Source organism: Sapajus apella, unplaced genomic scaffold (assembly GCF_009761245.1).
Source record: "Sapajus apella isolate SASKATOON/1434 unplaced genomic scaffold, GSC_monkey_1.0 scaffold171, whole genome shotgun sequence".
NCBI classification, from domain to species: Eukaryota; Metazoa; Chordata; class Mammalia; order Primates; family Cebidae; genus Sapajus; species Sapajus apella.
This window is the reverse complement of record NW_022437111.1, coordinates 991,776-1,015,439: the sequence shown is the minus strand read 5'-3', so window position 1 is coordinate 1,015,439 and position 23,664 is coordinate 991,776. Positions and strand designations below refer to the sequence as shown.

At 39.8% G+C, this 23,664-nt stretch overlaps 1 protein-coding gene and 1 long non-coding RNA gene across 7 annotated transcripts in view; one reads left to right on the top strand and one right to left on the bottom strand.

The window, feature by feature from the left end:
- PARP14 (poly(ADP-ribose) polymerase family member 14) overlaps positions 1–23,664 on the top strand; it is an 86,594-nt gene that overhangs the window by 31,421 nt on the left and 31,509 nt on the right. For 3 of the 6 annotated variants that reach the window (XM_032267735.1, XM_032267733.1, XM_032267736.1), the window contains 8 exons: positions 3,932–4,081; positions 4,382–4,444; positions 4,775–4,942; positions 8,719–8,925; positions 9,004–9,603; positions 10,901–11,034; positions 18,711–18,885; positions 19,203–21,754. In XM_032267735.1, the coding sequence (XP_032123626.1) occupies positions 3,932–4,081; positions 4,382–4,444; positions 4,775–4,942; positions 8,719–8,925; positions 9,004–9,603; positions 10,901–11,034; positions 18,711–18,885; positions 19,203–19,492 (1,787 nt within the window). In that variant the 3' untranslated portion in view covers positions 19,493–21,754. Of the gene's footprint in view, positions 1–3,931; positions 4,082–4,381; positions 4,445–4,774; positions 4,943–8,718; positions 8,926–9,003; positions 9,604–10,900; positions 11,035–18,710; positions 18,886–19,202; positions 21,755–23,664 lie in introns of those variants that run through there. The other 3 variants (XM_032267732.1, XM_032267731.1, XM_032267734.1) reach the window with 3 other exon arrangements.
- On the bottom strand, positions 4,663–10,905 carry LOC116542676. The gene is made up of 2 exons (XR_004265316.1): positions 10,551–10,905; positions 4,663–6,221 (listed from the first exon to the last, which is right to left on the bottom strand). It is a non-coding gene; the product is annotated as an uncharacterized LOC116542676 (long non-coding RNA).

Below are 23,664 nucleotides of genomic sequence, written 5' to 3'. Positions count from 1 at the left end.
TATAATGACTTATTTTTCTTTGGATAGATACCCAGTAGTGGGATTGCTGGATTGAATGGTAGCTCTACTTTTAGTTCTTTCAGGAATCTCCATACTGTTTTCTATAGTGGTTGTAATAATTTGCATTCCCACCAGCAATGTAAAAGTGTTCCCTTTTTTACCACATCCATGCCAGCATGTATTGTTTTTTGACTTTTAAGTTATGGCCATTCTTGCAGGAGTAAGGTAGCATCTCACTGTGGTTTTAATTTGCATTTTTCTGATGGTTAGTGATGTTGAGCATTTTTTTCTTATATTTGTTGGCTGTTTGCATACCTTCTTTTGAGAAATGTCTACTCATATCCTTTGCTGACTTTTTGATTTTTTTTTTTTTTCTGATTTGTTTGAGTTCCTTGTAGATTCTGGATACTAGTCCTTTGTCAGATGCATAGTCTGCGAATGTTTTCTCCGACTCTGTAGATTGTCTGTTTACTCTGTTGATTATTTTGCAGTGCAGAAGCCTTTTGGTTTAATTAGGTTCTATTTTTAATTTTTGGTTTAGTTGCATTTGCTTTTGGGGTCTTAGTCATGAATTCTTTGCCTAAGTCAAAGTGTCCAGAAGAGATTTTTCGATGTTATCCTTTAGAATTTTTATAGTTTTAGGTCTTAGATGTAAGTCTTTGATCCATTTTGAGTGGATTTTCATAGAAGGTGAGAGATAGGAATTCAGTTCCATCTTCTACATGTGGCTTGCCAGTTTTCCCAGCACTATTTATTGAATACGGTATCTTTTCCCCAATTTATATTTTTATATGCTTTCTTGAAGATGATTTTAAGTATTTTAAGTATTTCTGGGCCTTACATTCCATTGGCCTACATGCCTATTTTTATAACAGTACCATGCTGTTTTGGTAACTATTGCCTTGTAATATAGTATGAAGTTGGGTTATGTGATGCCTCCGGATTTGTTCTTTTTGCTTAGTCTTCCTTTGGCTGTATGGGCTCGTTTTTGGTTCCATATGAATTTTAGGATTTTTTTTTCTAGTTCTGTGAAGAATGATGCTGGTATTTGGATGAGAATTGCATTGAATCTGTAGATTGCTTTGGGCAGAATGGTCATTTTCATAATATTGATTACTCCCATCCATGAACATGGAATGTGTTTCCATTTGTATGTGTCATTTTTTTAACCAGTGTTCTGTAGTTTTCCTTGTAGAGATCTTTCACCTTCTTGGTTAAAATATTCCTAGGTATTTTATTTATTCATTTGTTTGCAGCTATTGTATAAGGGATTGTGTTTTGATTGAGTCTCAGCTTGGTCATTGTTGATGTATAGCAGAGCTACTAATTTGTGTACATTGATTCTGTAACTTGAGACTTTACTGAATTTGTTTATCAGATCTAGGAGCTTTTTGGATGAATATTTAGGGTTTTCTAGTATACGATCCTATTATCTGCAAACAGCAACAGTTTGACTTCCTCTTTTTCAATTTGGATGCCTTTTATTTCTTTGTCTTGTCTGATTGCTCTGGCAAGGACTTCCAGTACTATGTTGAATAGCAGTGGTGAAAGTGGGCATCCTTGTCTTGTTCTAGTTCCCAGGGGTAATGCTTTCAACTTTTCCCCATTCAACATGATGTTGGCTGTGGGTTTGTCATATGTGGCTTTTACTACTTTGAGGTATGTTCCTTTTATGCCTATTTTGTTGAGGGTTTTTATAATAAAGTGGTGTTGGATTTTATCAAATTCCTTTTCTGCATTATTGAGATGGTTATATGGTTTTTGTTTTTAATTCTGTTTATGTGATGTATCACATTTATTGACTTGCATATGTTAAACCATCCCTGCATCCCTGGGATGAAATCCACTTGTTCATAATGTATTCTGTTTTTGATGTGCTGTTGGATTCCGTTAGCTCGTGTTTTGTTAAAGATTTTTTCATCTGTGTTCATCAGGGATGCTGGTCTGTAGTTTTCTTTTTTTGTTGTGGCCTTTCCTGGGTTTGTTATAAGTGTAATGCTGGCTTTATAGACTGATTTAGGGAAGATTCCTTCTTTCTCTGTGTTTTGGAATAGTTTCAATAGGATTGGTACTACTACTTTGAATGTCTGGTAGAATTCAGCTGTGAATCCATCTGGTCTGGGACTTTTTTGTTCTTGGCTATTTTTTTATATTACTAATTCAACCTTGCTGCTTGTTATTGGTCTGTTCAGGGTTTCTGTTTCTGTCTGAACTGATCTAGGAGGGTTGTATGTTTCCAAGAATTTATCCATTTCCTCTAGATTTTCTAGTTTGTGCAAGTAAAGGTGTTCATAGCAGCCTTGAATGATCTTTTTGTATTTCTGTGGTATAGGTTGTAATGTCTCCAGTTCCATTTCTAATTGAGCTTATTTGGATCTTCTCTTTTCTTTTCTTCGTTAATCTTGCTAATAGTCTATCAATTTTCTTTATCTTTTCAAAGAACCAGCTTTTTGTTTCATTTTCATCTTTTTTATTTGCTTGCTTTAATTTCATTTAGTTCTGCTCTGATCTTTGTTATTTCTTCCACTAAGTTAGGTTTTAGTTTGTTCTTGTTTCTCCAGTTCCTTGTGGTATTTTAAAAAATAGTTTCTGTTTCTCTGCAGAGACATCTGTTTTTCCATTCATTCCACATCATTTCCATCCATTCAAATGTGTTTACTTTGGCCTCATGGCTCATAGTTATAGTAGATGCTTCAAAGTCTTCTATAATTCCACCATCTGGGTCACTTTAGGATTGACATCTTTTTTTTTTTTTTTTTTTTTTTGGTGGAGTCTTGCTCTGTTGCCCATGCTGGAGTGCAGTGGTGCAATCTTGGCTTGCTGCAACCTCTTCCTCTTGGGTTCAAGTGATTCCCTTGACTCAGCCTCCCAAGTAGCTGGGATTACAGGTGTGTGCCACCATGCCTGGCTAATTTTTGTATTTTTTTTTAGTAGAGTGGGGTTTTACCGTGTTGGCCAGGCTGGTCTTGAACCCCCGACCCTCTAGTGATCCGCCTGCCTTGGCCTCCCAAAGTGCTGAGATTACAGGTGTGAGCCATCGTGGCTGGTTGGGATTGACATCTTTTTTTGTTATTTGTTTTTGAGACAGGGTCTCACTCTGTCACCCAAGCTGGAGTGCAGTGGTACAATCTCAGCTCACTGCAGCCTCAATCTCTGGGGGCTCAGGTGATCCTTCTACCTCAGCCTCCCAAGTAGCTGGGACTACAGTTGTGTGCCACCATGCCCAGCTAATATTTGTATTATTTGTAGAGTTGGGGTTTCACCACATTTTCAGGCTGATCTCGAACTCCTGGACTCAAGTGATCCTCCCACCTCGACCTCCCAAATTGCTGGGATTACAGGCGTGAGCCATTGTGCCTGGCTGGATTGACATCTGTTGATTTTCTTTATCCTTAAGGGTTGGTCAAATTTTCCTGGTTCTTTATATGACAAGCAATTTAGGAATATAGACTGGACATTTTAAATATTATGTTATGAGACTAGGGCCACCCTTGGGTCAAAGCTGGGAGAGAAAAGAGGAAAAATTTTAAAACAGAACAAAATGGAAAACCACTGCCCTGTGCAGATTTCTTCTTCAGGTGTAGGCTTCTTTCTTCAATCTGTCTGCTGTTATTTTAACTTTTCAACCTCTTGGTTAGTGGCTTTTTATATTTGTCCTGTTTTTAGTTGTAATCAAAGAGAGATAGGCTATAGTGGGCTAACTTCACCTTGGCCAGCACCAGAGTTCATGTTTGGTATGGATTCTGTTTTCTAATTATTTTTTCTTAAACAGATCATCACTGGGGTTGAGGGGCAGGGCCAGGTTAAAAACCGGAGGTCACAGAAAGAGAGAGAGAGGGAAGACATACAAGAGGGCCACATGTGAGCAGGAGACCTAAGTCACTCTTGCTATGGCTGACTGGGTTATTGACTTCACTTCATTTCTTTTCAGGTTTTTATGGGACTATTTCTATCCCTAATTTAGGTGTGCATGAAATGAAGATTGGTCCTATCATCTTCCAGGTGGCTTCTGGAGATATCACCAAAGAAGAGGCAGATGTGATTGTAAATTCAACATCAAACTCATTTAATCTCAAAGCAGGTACGTGTACAATTTTGATGAGTGCAATAGTTAACAGTAGATACTCTGAAGGGGGGTTTCTATAGCCAAACTGTTTTTTGTAACTTTGGCTTGTTAATATTAATAACTTTTAAATTATGTTAACAGGGTTTCCCATAATTAATAATGTTTATTTTATGAAATTTTCTTCTTTGTCATCAGCAATACTGAATTAGAGGATTCCTTTGATGATGGAGAATGGATTTAGATAATATTTCTGATCCAAATATACCATAGTAGCTTTTTACTCATGTTTGTTATCATCTTGATTTTCTCATGTAGGGGTCTCCAAAGCAATTTTGGAATGTGCTGGACAAAATGTAGAAATGGAATGTTCTCAGGAAGGTAAGGTGCATTCATTTTTTTGGTCCTAAGTTGTAATTGTGTGGGAGGTTGTGGAGAGGCTGAGAAAAGTCTTGGGATTCGGGAGACAACACTGTAATTTTTAAATTATACATTTTACTAAAGAATTCCAACCACAGAGACTTAGAAGTGAAAAGTAATCTCACAGTTAAAAAGTGAAGTTAAGTCATAACATTCCATCAAAGATAGTATTTCAGTAGTTTTTTTTTTAATTCACAAAATGCTTGCTTGCCAAGTTACACATTTTGCTTTCTAAACAAATGATGGGTTCAACATATACCAATTGTGCATCTTTTTGTCTGTGTTTCCCAGCTCAGCAGCGCAAACATGATTATGTAATCACCGGAGGTGGATTGTTGAGGTGCAAGAATATCATTCATGTAATTGGTGGAAATGATGTCAAGAGATCGGTTTCCAGTGTTTTACAGGAGTGTGAAAAACGAAATTACTCATCCATTTGCCTCCCAGCCATTGGGACAGGTTTGTAGCCTCTGGCTGTCAAGGCTAAATCCTAAGGTGTCTACTTTCCCTCCGATTTGGAGCTGAGTGTGAATGTGGTCAGTGCTGAGTCTGAGCCAGGGCAGCAGCCGTTAAGCTAGGAGTAGACAGCTTCCTCCCTGTAAGGCAACTCCCAACGGAATGACAAAGCCTGTGGATAGTTTGAGTAAAAGAGGAACAAAATGCAGGAAAACTGAAGAGTGTTAGAATGTTAGACAGAAAGAAGGAAAGGGAAAGTACGGCCGAGAAGAGAAGGGAGAGAATGGAAGGGCCATTCCTCATTCTCTTTGCTCAGCTACCTCCCCTTTATCCATTCCCTACATACTCTCCATTATGCCGTCCTTAGCATCCTCCTCTGTCCCCTCTCCAAGGAGAATATTAGTACATCAACTTCCACCTCACTCTAGCTGACTCCCAGAGGAATATTTTCAGGCCTCAGCTCAACAGTCAGCTGTGTCACTTGGCTTCAGGGCATTTCTGTGTAGAAGGTTCTCAGTCACCAGAACCTAGTGGGTCAGAAACTCAGCTATCCACTTTCCTCTTTCCAGCCTACTTGCTTTTTCTTTTTTTTCTCAGACTATGTAATGATAGCATGATTTTTCATATATAAGGATAGTGCTCTGGGTTTATCATTAGTTAGGTGGTGTTCTTTGAGCTCTTTAGGAATTCCTGCTTGGTCTCCTCAAGAGAGCTGGTCAGGGGAGGTATGCATTCTTAAGCTTGAAGTGAATGGAGCTGCCTGGTTCCAGTGCAAGAATACTCAGCCTTGGATCTGTCATTCCTTTGCTTGGGAATCTAAGTTTGAATCTTAGGCTGGCATTCTAGGCTTTCCCAAAGTTTAGCCTCAATAAACTTAACCATCCTTGTCAATTTCTGAGCCTTCTTCTAATCCTCTGATCCATGCCTGTAATTCTGTACCATTCTTTATAATGTTCTATGATGGAATTCTATATCTATTTTACAACTTTTCTATTTCTTAAAGTGTAATTTTTGATCCCTTTATTTGTTTATTCCCCTTAGAGTATCATCTATTCCTAGCAGATTAGCTAACTTTTTTCCTTTCTCTCACTCTATCAGTTATCTATCTATCTGTCTGTCTGTCATCTCTCTACTTATCTTTTATGGACACCCACCGATGACTTCCCAGTCTCTGTCTCCATCTGCTTTTTCTCCAAGCTCTAGTCTGGGTTTCCGCGTCCGATTGATTGGGCCAAGAAAGCAGGCAGCCTAGAGGGTGCTACAGACCTTCCTGAAGGAGTCCCTGGTGGAGTCAAAAGAAGAAACAAGGAAAGAATGTAGCTTTAGTTTTGTATAAATAGGTACACATTTGAGCATTTCTGGGCTACTGCAATCCTGTTGTTTCTTCCACTGACCTGATTGCATTGCTGGTCTGCACAGATAAATCACGATTAGTGGGTGTCTTTTATGGACTTCTATATAGTCATTGCATGTCCTCTTTACCTATCTTTATCACCACCTGAGCTGGTCCTGAGACTGACAGATCTGGAAGCTTTCTCCTTTAGTGGTGTATATAAGTTGAATTAAGACTGCAATCAAGACAGCCTCTGGAAGTTAAAGGAGCCTTCTCCCTGTTCCTTCCCTGTTCCTTCAAGACACCTGCATAAGGGGAGAGAGTAGGTGGTCAGCAATACCTGTGAGCACCTTAAGCTCAGCACAGACTCCAAACTCCCATTCCTTGTCATCTCCCCAAACCTGCCCTTACTGTTATATCCCCAATCATGTGAAAAGCATCACTTGGCCTTTAGCGTCCTCGACTCTACCTTCTTCATCACTCCTATCTTCATTAGCTTAGGAATTATTTGGTTGAATATTTACTGAGTTCCTGCATCCGCAAGGCACCATGTTTAGGCACTGGAGATAGAAAGATAACTAAGAAAAGGATCCATTTCACAAGGAGCACTGAGCCCAGTGTGAGAGACAGGCATGCAAAGAAACAACTGCAATGCAACATGAACCGTGATATAGTGAAGGTATGTGAATGCAAAAGAAGGAGAGGGAAAAGTCAAGACCCAGATAAGGTTGCTGACGCCATAACTGATGCCACTGAAGACTTTGTCCAGAAAGGGTCAGCCCAGTCTGTGAAAAAAGTTAAAGTTGTTGTCCTTCTGCCTCAAGTACTGGATGTGTGGAAGTACTATAACATGAACCATAATATAGTGAAGGTATATATATGGCAAAAGAGGTATAGGGAAAGGCCAAGGACAAACCCAGCTGGTCCCTGGGGCCTCCTGATTTTACCTCCCAAATAGTTCCTCAATCCCTATACCCTGCTCTTCATTCTGGCCTCCTCTTTTTGTTCAGCTCTTGGCTTTTGATTAAACTTTTATTATAGCCTCCTAACTAGACCTGGGCTCTCTACTCCATGCCTCCTCCACACCACTCCGGATTTATCTTCCTCAAAACTAGGTCTATTCCACATCCATGCCACACAGAACATATGCCCATTACATTTGGCATAACCTTTCCCTCAATTTTCCATATTTCACCTATTGATCACTAACTAAATCATCAAACAATGTTTACACTTAAGTTCAATAAACTCCAGTCTTCCAATCATATCACATCCACACATATCACATGATCTGTGTTCTAATAAGTACCTAATGAGTACTGAGCCAGTGATAGGACACGGTAGATGTTTATGGAGAGTGAATGAATGTAACTGTGTCCGTATAAACTCTTCCAAATGCCATGGGAAAATTACAGTTTTGCAAAAGCTGTAAATTTCCCTCTTTCTCTGATCATCTGATTAAAAAAAACCAAACAAGCCTCCTTGGTTAACTTTATGTGGGGTTTGTCTACATTCCCACAATTGTCTGCATAACCAAGTCAACGAAGCCTATTCTTTTTCTGCAATAGTGGTGGGAACCATCAACAACAGTTAGCCAGGTGGGCTTTTCGTCTGTCATACCACCTTGGCCAAGGAACTTTTACATTGCCCATCATGTGACTTTGCCAGCTGTTATTCATCTGGGACTGTTCCCATGGCTGGAAAGGAACTTTTCATGATCTTACCTAGGCTGTCACTTTCATGACTTGAGAAGGAGGGTATGGAATATACTGAAAACAGGAAATGCTCTGCCCCAGGTGGCTACCTTGAACCCTGCTGGTCAGCTAAAATCTCACTGAGTATGGAGGAAAAGACTTCTTGGAGGCTGATAGATAACTTGTGTCTAAAAAATTATAGATGATAACAAATAGCCTATAGCACCGGTTGTCTTACTAAATTTTGCTTAGTTCAAATCAAGTTCCTAGAGATACCTGGGAGAATAAGGATACATGTGTAAAATCAAGTGATGACTGATCCATAAAAATATTTTCATCTTTAAAACATATGTTAAGTCAACATATATTAGCATCTGCTTTTTATGAATTTTTTGAGGACACTAGTGAGCTAAGAAGAAAAACTACTTGTGCTCTGTAATAGGAGAGGAGGAACACAATGAGCTGGGGTCAGTCGAATAGGGTAGATATGAATGTCAGACACCAAAAGTCAGGTTTCTGGGTCCTTTGTTCATTGCTAGGCTGTGGGCTTCCTGACATCCTGGAACAAAAACCCTTCACTGCCATCTAGGACTTCAAAAGTGTTTGCTGATGCTTTGTTAGAAAATTCCACAATGATGGAAGAATTGAGGAGTGGGCATTTATTTTCTGAGCATTGGAAACCCTAATTTATTCCTCAGCCTTCCACTTTGGTCTTTTTTGTTGTTCAGCAATTTTATTATTTGATTTTCCAGGAAGTGCCAAACAAGACCCAGATAAGGTTGCTGAAGCCATAATTGATGCCATTGAAGACTTTGTCCAAAAAGGATCTGCCCAGTCTGTGAAAAAAGTTAAAGTTGTAATCTTTCTGCCTCAAATACTGGCTGTGTTTTATGCAAACATGAAAAAAAGAGAAGGGACTCAGATGTCTTCCCAACCATCTGTGATGGCTAAAATTGCATGTGAGTTGTTTTTATGAAATGCATGTTCCAAACATTGATGTCACATGGGAAATAATCTAATCTTCCTTTTCTTTTTAGCATTTTTTGGCTTTTCAAAGCAATCTCCGCCAGAAAAGAATCCTTTGGTTTTGGAAAAGAAAACAGAATCAGCAACTTTTCAGGTGTGTGGTGAAAATGTCACGTGTGTGGAACACACTATCTCCTGGCTACAAGACCTGATTGAAAAAGAACAGTGGCCTTACACCAGTAAAGATGAGTGCATCAAAGACTTTGATGAAAAGGAGTATCAGGAGTTGAATGAGCTGCAGAAGAAGTTAAATATTACCATTTCCCTGGACCATAAGAGACCTTTGATTAAGGTTTTGGGAATTAGCAGAGATGTGATGCAGGCCAGAGATGAAATTGAGGCAATGATCAAGAGAGTTCGATTGGCCAAAGAACAGGAATACCGGGCAGATTGTATCAGTGAGTTTATAGAATGGCAGTATAATGACAATAACACTTTTTATCGTTTTGACAAAATAACCAACCTGAAATTAGAGGATGCAAGGAGAGAAAAGAAAGAAACAACTGATATCAAAATTAATGATCAGTACTACACAGTGAACTTGAAAACATACACTGCCACATGTGGAAATCTTCACAGTTTATCTGTTCAGCGCCTCACAAAATCCAAAGGTGAGTTAAATGTTCATACTTGTCATCTACTGTTTCGTACTTACTTTGGGTATAACACTATTTTGTACATACATCAGAATTTCAAATAGAAAAAAAATTAATGTAACACTAGTGAAATAAACTAGAAAATGTGGTCTCTGAGCTTAAAGAGCTTGTGTTATGGCCAGGAAAACCCAGAATGGATGTACCCAAAAGCCTGAAGATGACCATCTTCTTGGTAACTATAGCTAAACCTTACCTTTGTTCTCTACAGTTTATAAGCTTCCCAGAGCCAGTTGTGCCGGGGAGGTAATAGCTGCATCAATTAGGGGAAGGAAAACCATAGGCTTAAAGGAAAAGTGATGAACCAAGGTTTTCTAGAACAAAAGGGCAAAGGGAAAAACAGAAAGGAAAGCCTGGTCAGAGGGTGGTCCCTCTCTGTGTCTGACTGATAACCCGGGGAGGGTCGGGAGCCTATAGGAACTTCTCTCAGAAGTCACTACTGCCTGGAGCAAAAGGTTCATTGACACACATGACAGGAAGCAGGCTTCAGATTCTCTGACTGGATCTATTCTCCAAGGAGGCAATGCTGTTATGTAGGCAGCCATCCCCACCTTCAAACCAGATTAAGTCTCCCTTGAAAAACAAGTAAATTACACTTTACTTGTTCCATTACACTTTATTTATTTTTTGTGAGATCAGTGTGAATAGATTCATCAGACTCTGAGCAACCTTGGGGAAGTGATAAATCACATATAGTATTCTGCTTAGCAGAGGAGAAGACAGAACTGTCACCATAGCCTGTCACATAGCAAAATTCGCCACCCAACTGCCTCTTAAAGACGCTATGAAGAATAATGAAAAAATAGATGTGAAGTCCCTGTGGTGGGGATGCTGGGGAGTTCTGGCAAAATTCCATGTATAAACAAAACAGCAACTACTTAGAACACTGTAGGGAAATAACTTACTGTTAAATTGTGACCCTTAGAGACTGAACAGAAAACAGATGAGTTATACTGCACCCACAGTTCTCAAATCGTAGTATGATCCAAATTTCAGAGGCAGACACACAGGCTCTGCCTCTCAGAGATGCTGATTCAGTAGATCTGTGGCTTTTCTTTTTTTTTGTTTAACAAGCATTTCATTGGGTTCTGATATTGGTTATCTGTTGTCCACACTTTGAAAAGTATTCTCCTAGAAAGATAGGGAACTTATTGAATGCTTAGAATTGGAAGATAGTAAAACAAGAACACAGATACTAAATTTTTCAGAGTGTACCAGGAATGTATGAGGGTGTCCTCAAATGTCTACTTTGCAGTTGACATCCCTGCATGCTGGAGTGATATGAAGCAGCAGAATTTCTGTGTGGTGGAGCTAAAGCCTAGTGATCCTGAGTACAACACGGTGGCGACCCAATTTAATCAGACCTGCGCACACTTCAAAATAGAGAAGGTAAGCCTTCTGCTGGAATGCAGTTTCTGAATGGTGGGAATAAGTGCCGTCATGGTCCTATATAAAATCCATTTTTATTCCTTCCTGTAACTTTTTTTTTTTTTTACCCAGAATTAGACTTTTTATGGTAATTAGTAGATTCTAGATTCTACTACTATTACCATAATTATTGAGGCATTAAGATTCTTGTGTCAGCGATTACAATATTTGATTCCAATCTGATAGTAGAACACTAAAGACATATATTTACTTTGTGAAACAAGCTAATAGAAATTCAAAGATGTGGCTTTAAAATTGGATTTGATAGCTCTCTACAGAGAGCCATGCGGAGGCTCCTGAGATCAGGACCATGTTGCTCTGCCCCACTATTCACAGGTCAACAGTGCTTCCTTGATAAAGTCAGCGACCCTTTTCTTGTTTACCATAATTACCTTGGGCAGGTGAATGTGATGATTCACGCCTGTAGTCCCAGCTATTGAGAGACTGAGATGGAAGGATTGCTTGAGCCCAGGAGTTTGAGGCCAAACTAGGTATCAGAGCAAGATCCTGCTCTCAAATAAAAATAATTATTTTGGCATCTTTAATTTTTAAACATTATTGATATTGCTCTTTGAAATTATATTTTTCCTTGGCTTCTCTAGAAATATTATGATTCTTTTTTTTCCTTGACTAATTTTCTTTTTTTAAAAAAATTTATTTATTATACTTTAAGTTCTGGGGTACATGTGCAGATAGTGCAGGTTTGTTACATAGGTATACATGTGCCATGATGGTGGTTTGCTGCATCCATCACCCTGTCGTCTACATTAGGTATACATTAGGTATTTTTCCTAATGTTATCCCTCCCCAATCCCCTGACTCCCTGCTATTCCTCCGCTAGCCCCTCACTCCCCAGGCCCTGTTGTGTGATGTTCCCTTCCCTGTGTCCATGTGTTCTCATTGTTCAACACCCACTTATCAGTAAGAACATATGGCGTTTGGTTTTCTGTTCTTGTGTCAGTTTGCTGAGAATGATGGTTTCCAGTTTCATCTGTGACCCTGCAAAGGACATCAACTCATCCTTTTTTATGGCTGTATAGTATTCCACGGTGTATATGTGACACATTTTCTTTATCCAGTCTATTGTTAATGGACATTTGGGTTGGTTCTAAGTGTTTGCTATTGTGAACAGTGCCACAATAAACATACATGTGCATGTGTCTTTATAATAGAATGATTTATAATCCTTTGAGTATATACCCAGTAATGGGATTGCTGGGTCAAATGGTATTTCTATTTCTAGATCCCTGAGGAATCTTTTCATTATCAAAGATACTCTGTTTCTCTTCCAAACTCCTAATTCTAGCTTTATCCACACAACTTAATGCTTACAGGGTCTTTTGTCTCTGTACCTCATCAGGGAATATTTTTACCCTTCTTGGTTTCAACTTAGTTCAATGTTGATAATGCCCAAATCAACATTACCAACCTGGGTCTTTGACTCAAGTTCTAGAACATACTCCCAGTGGCCTAAAAAATCTCTACTTGAGGCTGGGCATGGTGGCTCACACCCGTAATCCCAGCATTTTGGGAGGCTGAGGTGGGTAGATCATGAGGTCAGGAGTTCAAGACCAGCCTGGCCAAGATGGTGAAACCCTGTCTCTACTAAAACTACAAAACTTGGCCGGGCATGGTGGCAGGTGCCTGTAATCCCAACTACTTGGGAGGTTGAGGCAGAAAAATGGCTTTAACCGGGGTGGTAGAGGTTGCAGTGAGTTGAGATTGCGCCACTGCACTCTAGCCTGGGTGACAGAGTGAGACTCTGTCTCAAAAAAAAAAAAAAAAAATCTCCACTTGAATATCTAACTGAAAAATCAGCTTCTCTAAAATCTAATGCATCATATGTAAGTAATTCTCTTTCTCTTTCCTTCATTTTTGTTTTTGGTTCTACCACTTTCTGAGTAAAGCCAGAGATCTTTGATCCACAATAACAAGTCTTCCAGTAAGACCTATATTTTCTTCTCTTTGCAAATTTTTTTTTACTCTCTATTTGAACTGCCAACACTCTGTTTATTTATGCAGTTAAGCACATAATAATTCAAAAAGATTCAAAGTGCCCTACAAAGATATAGACCATACCTTCAGATAAAGTAAATAGACAAAGAAGAATGGATAAAGACAAAAGAATGGCAGGAGAAATAAGATAATACAGAGGTACTGCTAGGTCACAAAAATGTTTAACATGAGATTACCAATTTGTCCCTGAGTTTCCTAGTAGACAAAGCAAGAAGTAAACATCAGCTACAAGACTCATAATGTCCATAAATCCATTTGATAAGGAGGCTCACAGCTCATCACAATACTGAGACTGACTCCTGAGAGATTTCTCTTGTGGATCAAGTACTGGAGAATATCCTCAACATCATCCTCACAGTAAATTCAACATCAACTTTTATACAACTGTTTTTTAAAATGTAAAACGGGTTGAATAAAACTGATGCCTGATTGAATGAGAACAATTCTATGAGGCACCAAAACAGTGTGATTCAAATACGCAGCTCTATGATGGTCTATTTCTGAGATAACAATTAAGTCTCACTCCAAGTACCAATTACTACTAACTGGTAGTGGCTGACTGGCACATTGTGATGAGATGCCAAGTTCAGATTGAGTAAGAATGAATGAATGTTCTGGTTGACCAGCAATATCCCCAGCAGGCCCTGTGGATGCCTGCTGTGTATTGCCAGACCCTGGTCAGAGAATTGATTTCAATACTTTTTTGCAGTGAAACCCTTTTTTTCAATAAAATCTTAGGTGAAGTCTCAGTGTATGAACCCAATAAAAGCAGAGGTAGGTAGTACTTAAGGCGCCTCCATGAGGACCCTAGAACTGTGAAAATAACATGAACAATGGGTGATCTGTCATCCTTCATGACAATTATATCTTATGGTCAAGATTTTTAATATCCGTAAACCTTCCACTTAGATTCAACAATTTTGCCACTTTTGCTTTCTCTCCGTTTTTGATGAAGCATTTCAAAGTAAGTTGCAGACATCATGATACTCCTATGTTAGCAAGTATCTCCTAATTAGAGACATTCTCCTAAATTATGACAATGCTATTACTTCATATAAAAAACTTCATATTAATTCAGTAATATCCAATACACAGTCCATACTCTAATTTCTCCAGTTGTTCAAAAAAATCTCTTATAACTCCACCTCTCTCACCCCAGTCTGAGTTTACACACTGTTTGGTCAATATGTCTCCTTTGTGTCTTCTAATATAGAATAGTACTCCTGCATTAAAAAAAATTATTTTTCATGACACTGAATTTTTTAGAGTTTATGCCAATTCTGTTGTAGAATGTGTCACATTCTGGATCTGTCATGCCTTGGTTTTTGTGGAAGAATCCATGCCAGTTTTATAGATTCTAGATTTGTCTGATTCTTGATAATATCATTTATTATTTCTGAAAAGCTGAGTTAGGTTGAAAGGGTTGAGTAAATTCAGATAAACATTTTTTTGCAAGGATGCTTTGTAGGTGATACATCATATGAGGAACCCAGATGTTAAGGCTATCCCACTATTAATGATGCTAAGTTTGATCACTAGTTAAGTTGGTGACCACCATGTTTCTCCACTGGAATCGGTAGATCTGTGGGATTATACTTTTTCAGCGTATGAGTATCCTGTTCCCCAACAACCTTGTACTGATTGCTTTTCACTTCCATTGTTGACCCTTGCCTGAATCCATCATTGCACTCGAGGTTGCAGGATGGTGATCTTCTAATTCTATCATTCCTTCTATATATACATTATTTGGCATTTTTAAAAGAACAAGTATTTTTTTTCCTGATTTTTCAGAAAAATCAGTATATTTAATTACATTGATTATTCTGTTAGATGTACAAATTATCCTACATTTGGCTGGCAGGAAGTTGGCTCCCATGTCTTTTAATGACACCATTAATCTTTGAGCATTTCTTTACTTTTTGCCACAAGATTTGTCTTGCTCACCCTGTACTTTGTCTCATGCCTGGAATCAAAAATTTTTCTAAGAAGTCCTGTTACCTTTTAGTGGGGAATGGTAGCAAGAAACCAAGAGTTGTATGTTCTGTGTGTTCACTGCTATTGAGGTGTTGTTACTTCCAGAGTCTTTTGTGGCTAGAGCTAGAAAATCATAAACTTGTATTTATGTTTTCTTTTTTTTGAGATGAGGTTTTGCTCTGTCATCACAGTTGGAGTCTATTGGTGTGATCATAGCTTACTGCAGCCTACAACTACTGGGCTCAAGCAATCCTCCCCTGTCAGACTCCAGAGTAGCTGGGGCTACAGGCATGTGCAACCACATCTAATTTTTTTTTGTAGAGATGGAGTCTGTGTTGTCCAGGCTGGGCTCAAACTTTTGACTTCAAAAGAGCTAGGATCCATTCACCTCAGTCTCCCAAAGTGCTGTGATTACAAGTGTGAGCCCCAGCACCCAGCCATATTCATGTTATCAATTAAAATTTGAGGTTTAAATTTTTTAATTAATATCTTAATATTTTACATCATTTTGTATACAATAGAAATTTTGGCCTTTAATAATAGTACATTCTTGCTTTATCATATAGAATACATATAATTGTTTCAAAATTATATCAAAATTATTAGCAATATTAAAAGTGCCAGCTTTGTTTTTTTTTTTTTTTTTTTTTTTTTTTTGAGACGGAGTTTCGCTCTTGTTACCCAGGCTGGAGTGCAATGGCACGATCTCGGCTCACCGCAACCTCCGCCTCCTGGGTTCAGGCAATTCTTCTGCCTCAGCCTCCTGAGTAGCTGGGATTACAGGCACGCACCACCATGCCCAGCTAATTTTTTGTAGTTTTATAGAGACGGGGTTTCACCATGTTGACCAGGATGGTCTTGATCTCTTGACCTCGTGATCCACCCGCCTCGGCCTCCCAAAGTGCTGGGATTACAGGCTTGAGCCACCGCACCCAGCCCTAAATAAACCCCCCTCTTTTTTCCCCAGGAGCTCTGTCCCAGGGAGTTAGGGCTTTATTTATGAGTTTCTGTTGTGCTCCTGCCTTTTTATCAGGGCTGCCCTGCCCAGTGAGGAGGCAGCCTATTCACTATCTGCCTGCAGAGGCTTTGCTGAGCTGCTGTGGGCTCCGCCCAGCTGCCCTGTGAACTTCCCTGCAGTCCTGTTTATATAGGTGTAGTTAGACCTGTCTCAGCAAAGCCGGCCCACCTCTGTAATGGTGGACTCTCTCTGTAATGGCGGCTTGCCTCAGCAATGGCAGGCTGCCTCAGCAATGGCAGGCTGCCTCAGCAATGACGGACTACCCCCATAGTTGTGGAGTGCCTCGGTAATAGCGGATGCCCCTCCCCCACAGAGCTGGACCTTCTGGGGTTCAGCTGTGCTTGCTGTGAAACTCTCAACCCAGAGCGTTTCCAATTGCTGTTTTTTTGTGGGGGTGGGACCAGCCAAGCCTGATCACCTGGTTCCCTGCCTCAGAGCCTTTTTTTTTAGTTGAACTGTTGACTCTCTCCCAGGTTTTCCAGTCGCCTGTTGAAAAGACACCAGCATCTGTGTGATTTCCCATGCGGCAACCCACTGCGCTGGCTGAAACAGTGGCGCTGCAATTCATGTTTTTTTTTTTTTCCCGGGAATCTCCTGGCCTGGCTCCCTGTTTCAGTCCCCTTTTTAATCAGATGAATGGGTGACTCTGCCTTTCTGGAGCTCCAATTGACAGCTAAAATGGTGCCCAGACTCGTGTATTTTGTATGGAGACCCACCGCCCCAGGGCACTGGCAAAGCAGCCGCACTGGCCAAACCAGTCGCGCCGGCGACCCCGTGGGGCTCCTCCGCCTGGGAATCTCCTAGTCTGTGGGCAATAAAAATCCATCTGGAAATACAGCATCCACTCACCCTCTGTGCTTTCACTGGGAGCTGCAATCCTGAGCTGCTCCTAATCGGCCATCTTGGATCCCTCAGTCTGTGTTACTTTTAATGCACATTTTAATTCTATTTATATTTGAAACTCAATAAAACATTTTTAATTTGTTTATATTTATTTACATGTACCAAAATATTTACCTTTACTTCTAGTGTCCTTCAATCCTTCCTATATTTCCATGCTTCCATCTGGGATAATTTTTCATCTAGATTTAGTATTTCTTCCAGTGCAGATCTGGTAGTGATGAATTCTCTGTTTTTATTTATCTGAAAATTTCTTTATTTTTCTTTCATTTTTTGAAGGATATTTTGCAGGGTATAGAATTTTGGATTGGCAATTTTTTTTTTCATCACTTTGAAGAAATTACTGTTTTCTTATTTTACTGTTTTACTGTACTTCCCTTTTCTCTGGAATCTTAGCTCATCAATTCCTTGTTGCCTTCAAATAGACTTTTCCCCCCTCTCTAGCTCTTCTGGTAGTTGTTGGTGAAAGGTTGGTCTGATAAAAGTAATCTAACCTGGCTAGACATCTGCTGTTAATAATAAACCTACTAAATAAAGTTTAAGATTTATTTGCAGTTTTTTTACCTTAGAATTTATCCCATGAGAAATACAGAATCAGATTATTCAGAAATTACTTGCCATAATTGGTTTAAAATTTTTAAGGGTAAGATAACAACCTTTTTAAATTTAAGAATCAAAAGACTGAGAAATTTAGAATTATATCAAAACAAAAAATGCTGAAGCCTCTAAAAATGAGTAAGATAAAATTTAAAGTAAATGAAATAAAATAGTATAGGCATTTTCAAGATTAGAAATTTAGCTGTAAAGAATATAAAGGAAAAATAATTTTAAAACCACAAAACAGATCAACAACATATATGCTAATGCTGAGACTTTGAATTAGAATACAAATTGTGTCTTAATTAAAAATAGAAACCCAAAACTGGAAAAATAAAACAAAACAAAACAAAAACAGATGATGGCAGGTAACAGTATTAGGCCTGAGAGTTTTCCAACATGGAAAAGATTCTGACATCATGGACAACATGGAACCTTTACCTTGTGCCTTTCCATGAGGTACTTTGGCCACCTTTAGCCACCCCTCACTCTTCCCAGGACAACCTTATGAAACTGCTACTAATTGGTGATTAGAGGAGTTTAGAAGCAGATCTGCAACCAAGGACCCAAGCAATTTCTTCCAGTCCTGGAGGCCACTGCCTAAACAGTATGGTCAAAGCATAGCTACTTTAGTCTACAGCATTCAAGATTCATGCTCTACTCTTCCATCTGGACCAGAGATTAATTTTCATTAGTTAATTTCATTCTTGCCTAGACACCCTGTTAGTATACACCTAGGTCAACTAATATCCTAGAGGAATTGAGATGGTGAAAGGCAAAGTGCAAAGCGAGGTAGATAGCAACAGGAACAGTCATTAGAGTATATGTAAAAATCAGGAGTTTCGGAGGCCGGGTCAGTGGAATTCGTGTCACGAGTACTTAAAATCCTAAACCTTGTTTGCTCTCATGTAGCATATAAAAATGTTAAATATTAAACCAACATTCTTCCCACTGCCTGTTTTTATGAAACACTGGATCTAAAAATATTTCTGAATGCAGAAAGCTGCCATCTGGCATTGGATTTGCTGTTTAGTATGCTTTTATTTATGAAACATAATGATCATGTTTCATCTGCTATATATTGGCAAGTGCTCTTAGAACTGGCAGAATATTGTTCTTTATTAATTTGCAGATTGAAAGGATTCAGAATCCAGATCTCTGGAATAGCTACCAGGCAAAGAAAAAGACCATGGATGCCAAGAATGGCCAGACACTAAATGAGAAGCAACTCTTCCACGGGACAGATGCTGACTCCGTGCCACATGTCAATCGAAATGGCTTTAACCGCAGCTATGCTGGAAAGAATGGTAAGGAAGCGAGTAATCTGACTGCTCCAAATGAGGCATCAGCCATGAGAGCCCGAGGTGGCTAGGACCATGTGGATTCACTGTGGTCCCCCATCATTGGTGGCCATGTTGCAGCCTGAGTTTCAGGGTGGGACTCACTATTTCATCCTAAAGGGGACTGACTGGCCCTTCCAGGTAGAAAAATTGATGATTAAAAGTGAAAAGCACACACAAAAAATTTAGAGGGGCTTTAGAAATAACATTACTTAACAGATTGGGCCAACATATCAAATTTTACGTTAAATTGAAATCCTTAAAAATGGTTTTTCTCTTCGCAGCTGCGGCATTTGGAAAGGGTACCTATTTTGCCGTCAATGCCAGTTATTCTGCCAATGATACGTACTCCAGGCCAGACAGAAATGGGAGAAAGCATATGTATTATGTGCGAGTACTCACTGGAATCTATACATGTGGACATCATGCATTAATTGTGCCTCCTTCAAAGGACGCTCAAAACCCTACTGACCTGTATGACACTGTTACAGATAATGTGCAACATCCTACTTTATTTGTGGTATTTTATGACTATCAAGCATACCCAGAATACCTTATTACTTTTAGAAAATAACCTTTTGGTATCCTTCGCACAAAATATCATCTGTTTGTATATATGTAGTTGTAAAACAAGTTTTAGCTTTTTTTAAATTCCTCTTAACAGATTTTTCTAATATCTTGAGATCATTCTTTGTCACTGAAGTCAGTATTCTTCAGCTTCTCTTTCATAATGGAAATGAACTTTTCTTGAGAGCTAATAACATGGAGAATTTAAATGAGATAATGCAGTTGCAACTGTGTGTCCACAAGTATGGACATCAAATCTGTAGGAAAAGAAAGGGTTTGTATTTTCGGGAAGGTGAGAATAACAATCTTAAGAGGGCATAGCTAAGCACTGCAGGAGACATCTGACCCCATGTCAGGATGCCACAGTGCTGTGGGGAGCACAGAATTACCAAGTGGGTAGGGCTTCTGTCTGCCCTGGGGGCAGGGATGGTGTCTTATTCATATTTTTTTCCTTGGGATGAAGTCTGTGCCTGATATACAATGGACACTCCATAAATGTTTGATAAACCAATTAAGAATGATGAAAAGCCTATTAAGACTCCTATCCAAAGTAGGAGTTATATTTAACATTCTTGACTTAGTTGCTTTACCTCATATTGAACAGATTCCACGACGGGAACTTCATTCTTCACAATCTAGTCAGTTACATGTGGGACAGCTCTGGCCAGGGCTTAAGACTGCAGTGCACTTGTGCCCTGCACAATCCAGGAGCTGTGATGTAGCTGTGGTCTAGGGGAATCCTGCCCCATGGAGTTGTGCAGCATTGTCCTGGCTCCAGTTGCCAGAAGGCCCTTTTTAATGCTGAACCAAGATGTGCCTTTTTATTTTATTTTTTTATCGAGTTTCGCTCTTGTTGCCCACCTGGAATGCAGTGGCCCGAGCTTGGCTCATCTCAACCTCCGCCTCCCCGCAACCTCTGCCTCCTGGGTTCAAATGATTGTTTTGCCTCAGCCTCCCAAGTAGCTGGGATTACAGGTGCACCACCATGCCTGGCTAATTTTGTATTTTTAGTAGAGACCGGGTTTTTCTACATTTGTCGGGCTGGTCTCAAGCTCCCGACCTCAGGTGATCCGCCCACCTCAGCCTCCCAAAATGTTGGGATTACAGGCATGAGCCACTGCTCCCAGCCAATGTGCCTTCTTAAAATGTCTACTCATTGGTCTTTTCTGCCCAGTGAAAACAATGAGATAACGCCTGCTACACATCTTAACTGTGAAATCCTTCCCCTTTGCTGAGATTAAACGAACTCTAAGATTATTAAATAGTATCTTTTCCTTGACAGCCTACCTTTTGATGATTTTAAAGCCTTATGTATAAATAAACCAAAGGAAGTAAGCAGTCATATTGCTAATTTGCTAACTCATTATCTATTGAATGGTAAAATTTAAAAAATTTCTCCAGGTAAGTTTCAGATTCAAACACCATCTATTGAGCACCTACACTATGTACTGGATAGTAAAATAGGTGCTTTCACACACATTGTCTCAATTCCTCAAACAATCCTGTGAGGTAAGAATTATCTCTGCATTTGAAACTTGAGGAAGCATGCTCAGAGTGCAAGAAGCTTCCTTGCCTAAGATCACCTAGGCAGGAACCCTCAGAGCCAGCAACTGAATCTTGCAAGGTCCCTGTGATGTTAGGCCCATTGCCTCTCCCACTGCAGAATGTGGCCTCTAGATTAATGCCACCAATTCAGGAACATTTCTGACAGTTTTGAAGTACTCACATCTTCCCTTGTTTGTTTCCTTCTGGCTTCCTCCATCATAGTCTCTTCATTTGAAGCTCTGTAGGCCAAGGCCAGAGCTGATACCAACACGGAGCCAATACAGATGGCACATCAGATGCTCGGGTCACTGGGAGGATTAAGGCACTGTGCCCTGGCTGCTAGGAACACCTGTGCTTGAAGTGGAGGAGGTTAGGGTACCACAGTTGCTGCTTTATTAACATAGAGGTTTTGGATTTTTTTTCTCATGTGGTTTTTTAAGTGGATTGGTAGACTCCTTATTGCTTAAGAGTGGCTTTCGAGGCAGGCCACTGGCATCTGAATTCATCATTGACAATAAATGTAAGAAATTGGAATAAAAAAGACAGACCTGCTCTTATTTGCTTTTGTTCTCCACTGGTTTGGTTAACTCAGGGCAAGGCTGAAGATCAGGGTGTATTGAACTGAAGAAAACAATGCATTCAGTAATGTTATAGTTATCCTTAATCTAAATATGTCAACTATATCATTTTCCTCCTTTTCAAATAAAATACTTGAAAACGGTCATTTAATGGTGAACATTTTCTTCCTAAAGGGCAAATACAGGGGAGCTTAATGATAAACACAGCCCTCTGCTGGTAATAAAAAAAAAACATAACTAAGTATGACAGCATGAAGGGATGCTCAGAGTATTAGTATTTGGTTGAAAAATTACAGGAAGGGAGACAATACAGGCATAGTTCAGTGAACCTGAAGGGTTTATTGACCCCAGCAAGTAGCCCCTGCTGAAACAAGTCCACTCTGTACCTGTGATAGGTCTTGGTGGTTTAGGGTCAGAAATTCTTTTCAGTATTTGGATCACCTGAGGTGTTTGGCGAAACTCTAAGCTCTGGTCCTATCCCAAAGGAGTCAGATTCTGTAGCACTTGAGTGGTGCCCAGGAATCTGCGTTTTGGGCAAGCACCTCAAATGATTCTGATATCTCTGACACCAAGAGCCATATTAAAATGTTCATGGGCCTCAGGCACTTTTGCCATTGTGGGCCCCTTATTGAATAAAAATATTAAATATTATAATTTGCAATTACATTGACATGAACACGAATGAAGTTGAGGTTGGATTATATATTTTGTTCTTGATTTTAAAAGAAATTAGAACATCTTTTTGGCCTCCTAAAAGCTTCCTGGGCCCTAGCCATTGTGTCTACTGCACCTAACAGATAAGGCAGCCTGCTGCTGCTCCCTTGATTCTGTGATGTTAGGCGGAAGGCTGAGCTTTTATTTCTTATTATTATAGTATTTTAAGGAAGGAGATTTTACTATGTTGCCCAAGCTGGGCTCAAGCAATCCTGCCTCAGCTGGGATTACAGGCACATTCTGCTAGGTTTGTATTATTTAACTACCTTGGCTTCAGGAGGGAGGGTCCTTTTTTTTTTTTTTTTTTTTTCCTGAGACAGTTTCACCCTCGTTGCCCAGGCTGGAGTGCAATGGCATGATCTTGGCTCACTGCAACCTCCATCTCCCAGGTTCAAGCGATTCTCTTGCCCCAGCCTCCCGAGTAGCTGGGACTGCATGCCTGCACCACCATACCCAGCTAATTTTGTATTTTTAGTAAAGACAAGGTTTTACCATGTTGGCCAGGCTGGTCTTGAACTCCTGACCTCAGGTGATCTGCCTACCTTGGCCTCTCAAAGTGCTGGGATTACAGGCATGAGCCACTGCACCCTGCTGAGGGTCTCTTTAATCAATGATTTCACTCACTCAGGCAGGCTCACCTGTGAAATGCAGGATACAATGGGACCCTGCTACCGCAGTGGCTGACAGCCCCCCTTTCACTCTCTTTTCTCACATAACTTTCTGCAGATAGCCAGAATCTCTTGCTGCCTCATAATCTCTACGAAATCAGGAAATTATCCTCCATAATCCATTTCATACCATAGAAATCGATACATACCAATGTGTTAACTCTTCTCCTAGGTTTCAGCATGTTGAAGATTTAACTCCAGCTGAATTAAATGTTTTTTCTCAAAACACCTTGTAATCAATATCATGAAAATGGTCATACTGCCCAAAGTAATTTACAGATTCAATGCTATCCCCATCAAGCTACCAATGACCTTCTTCATAGAACTGGAAAAGAATGCCTTAAACTTCATATGGAACCAAAAGAGAGCCCACATAGCCAATTCTAAGCAAAAAGAACAAAGCCAGAGGCATCACACTACCGGACTTCAAAATATACTGCAAGGCTACAGTAATCAAAACGGCATGGTACTGGTACCAAAACAGATATACAGACCAATGGAACAGAACAGAGGCCATGGAAGCAACACCACACATCTACAACCATCTGATCTTTGACAAACCTGACAAAAACAAGCAATGGGGAAAGGATTCCCTTTATAATAAATGGTGCTGGGAAAACTGGCTAACCATGTGCAGAAAGCAGAAACTGGACCCCTTCCTGACACCTTACACT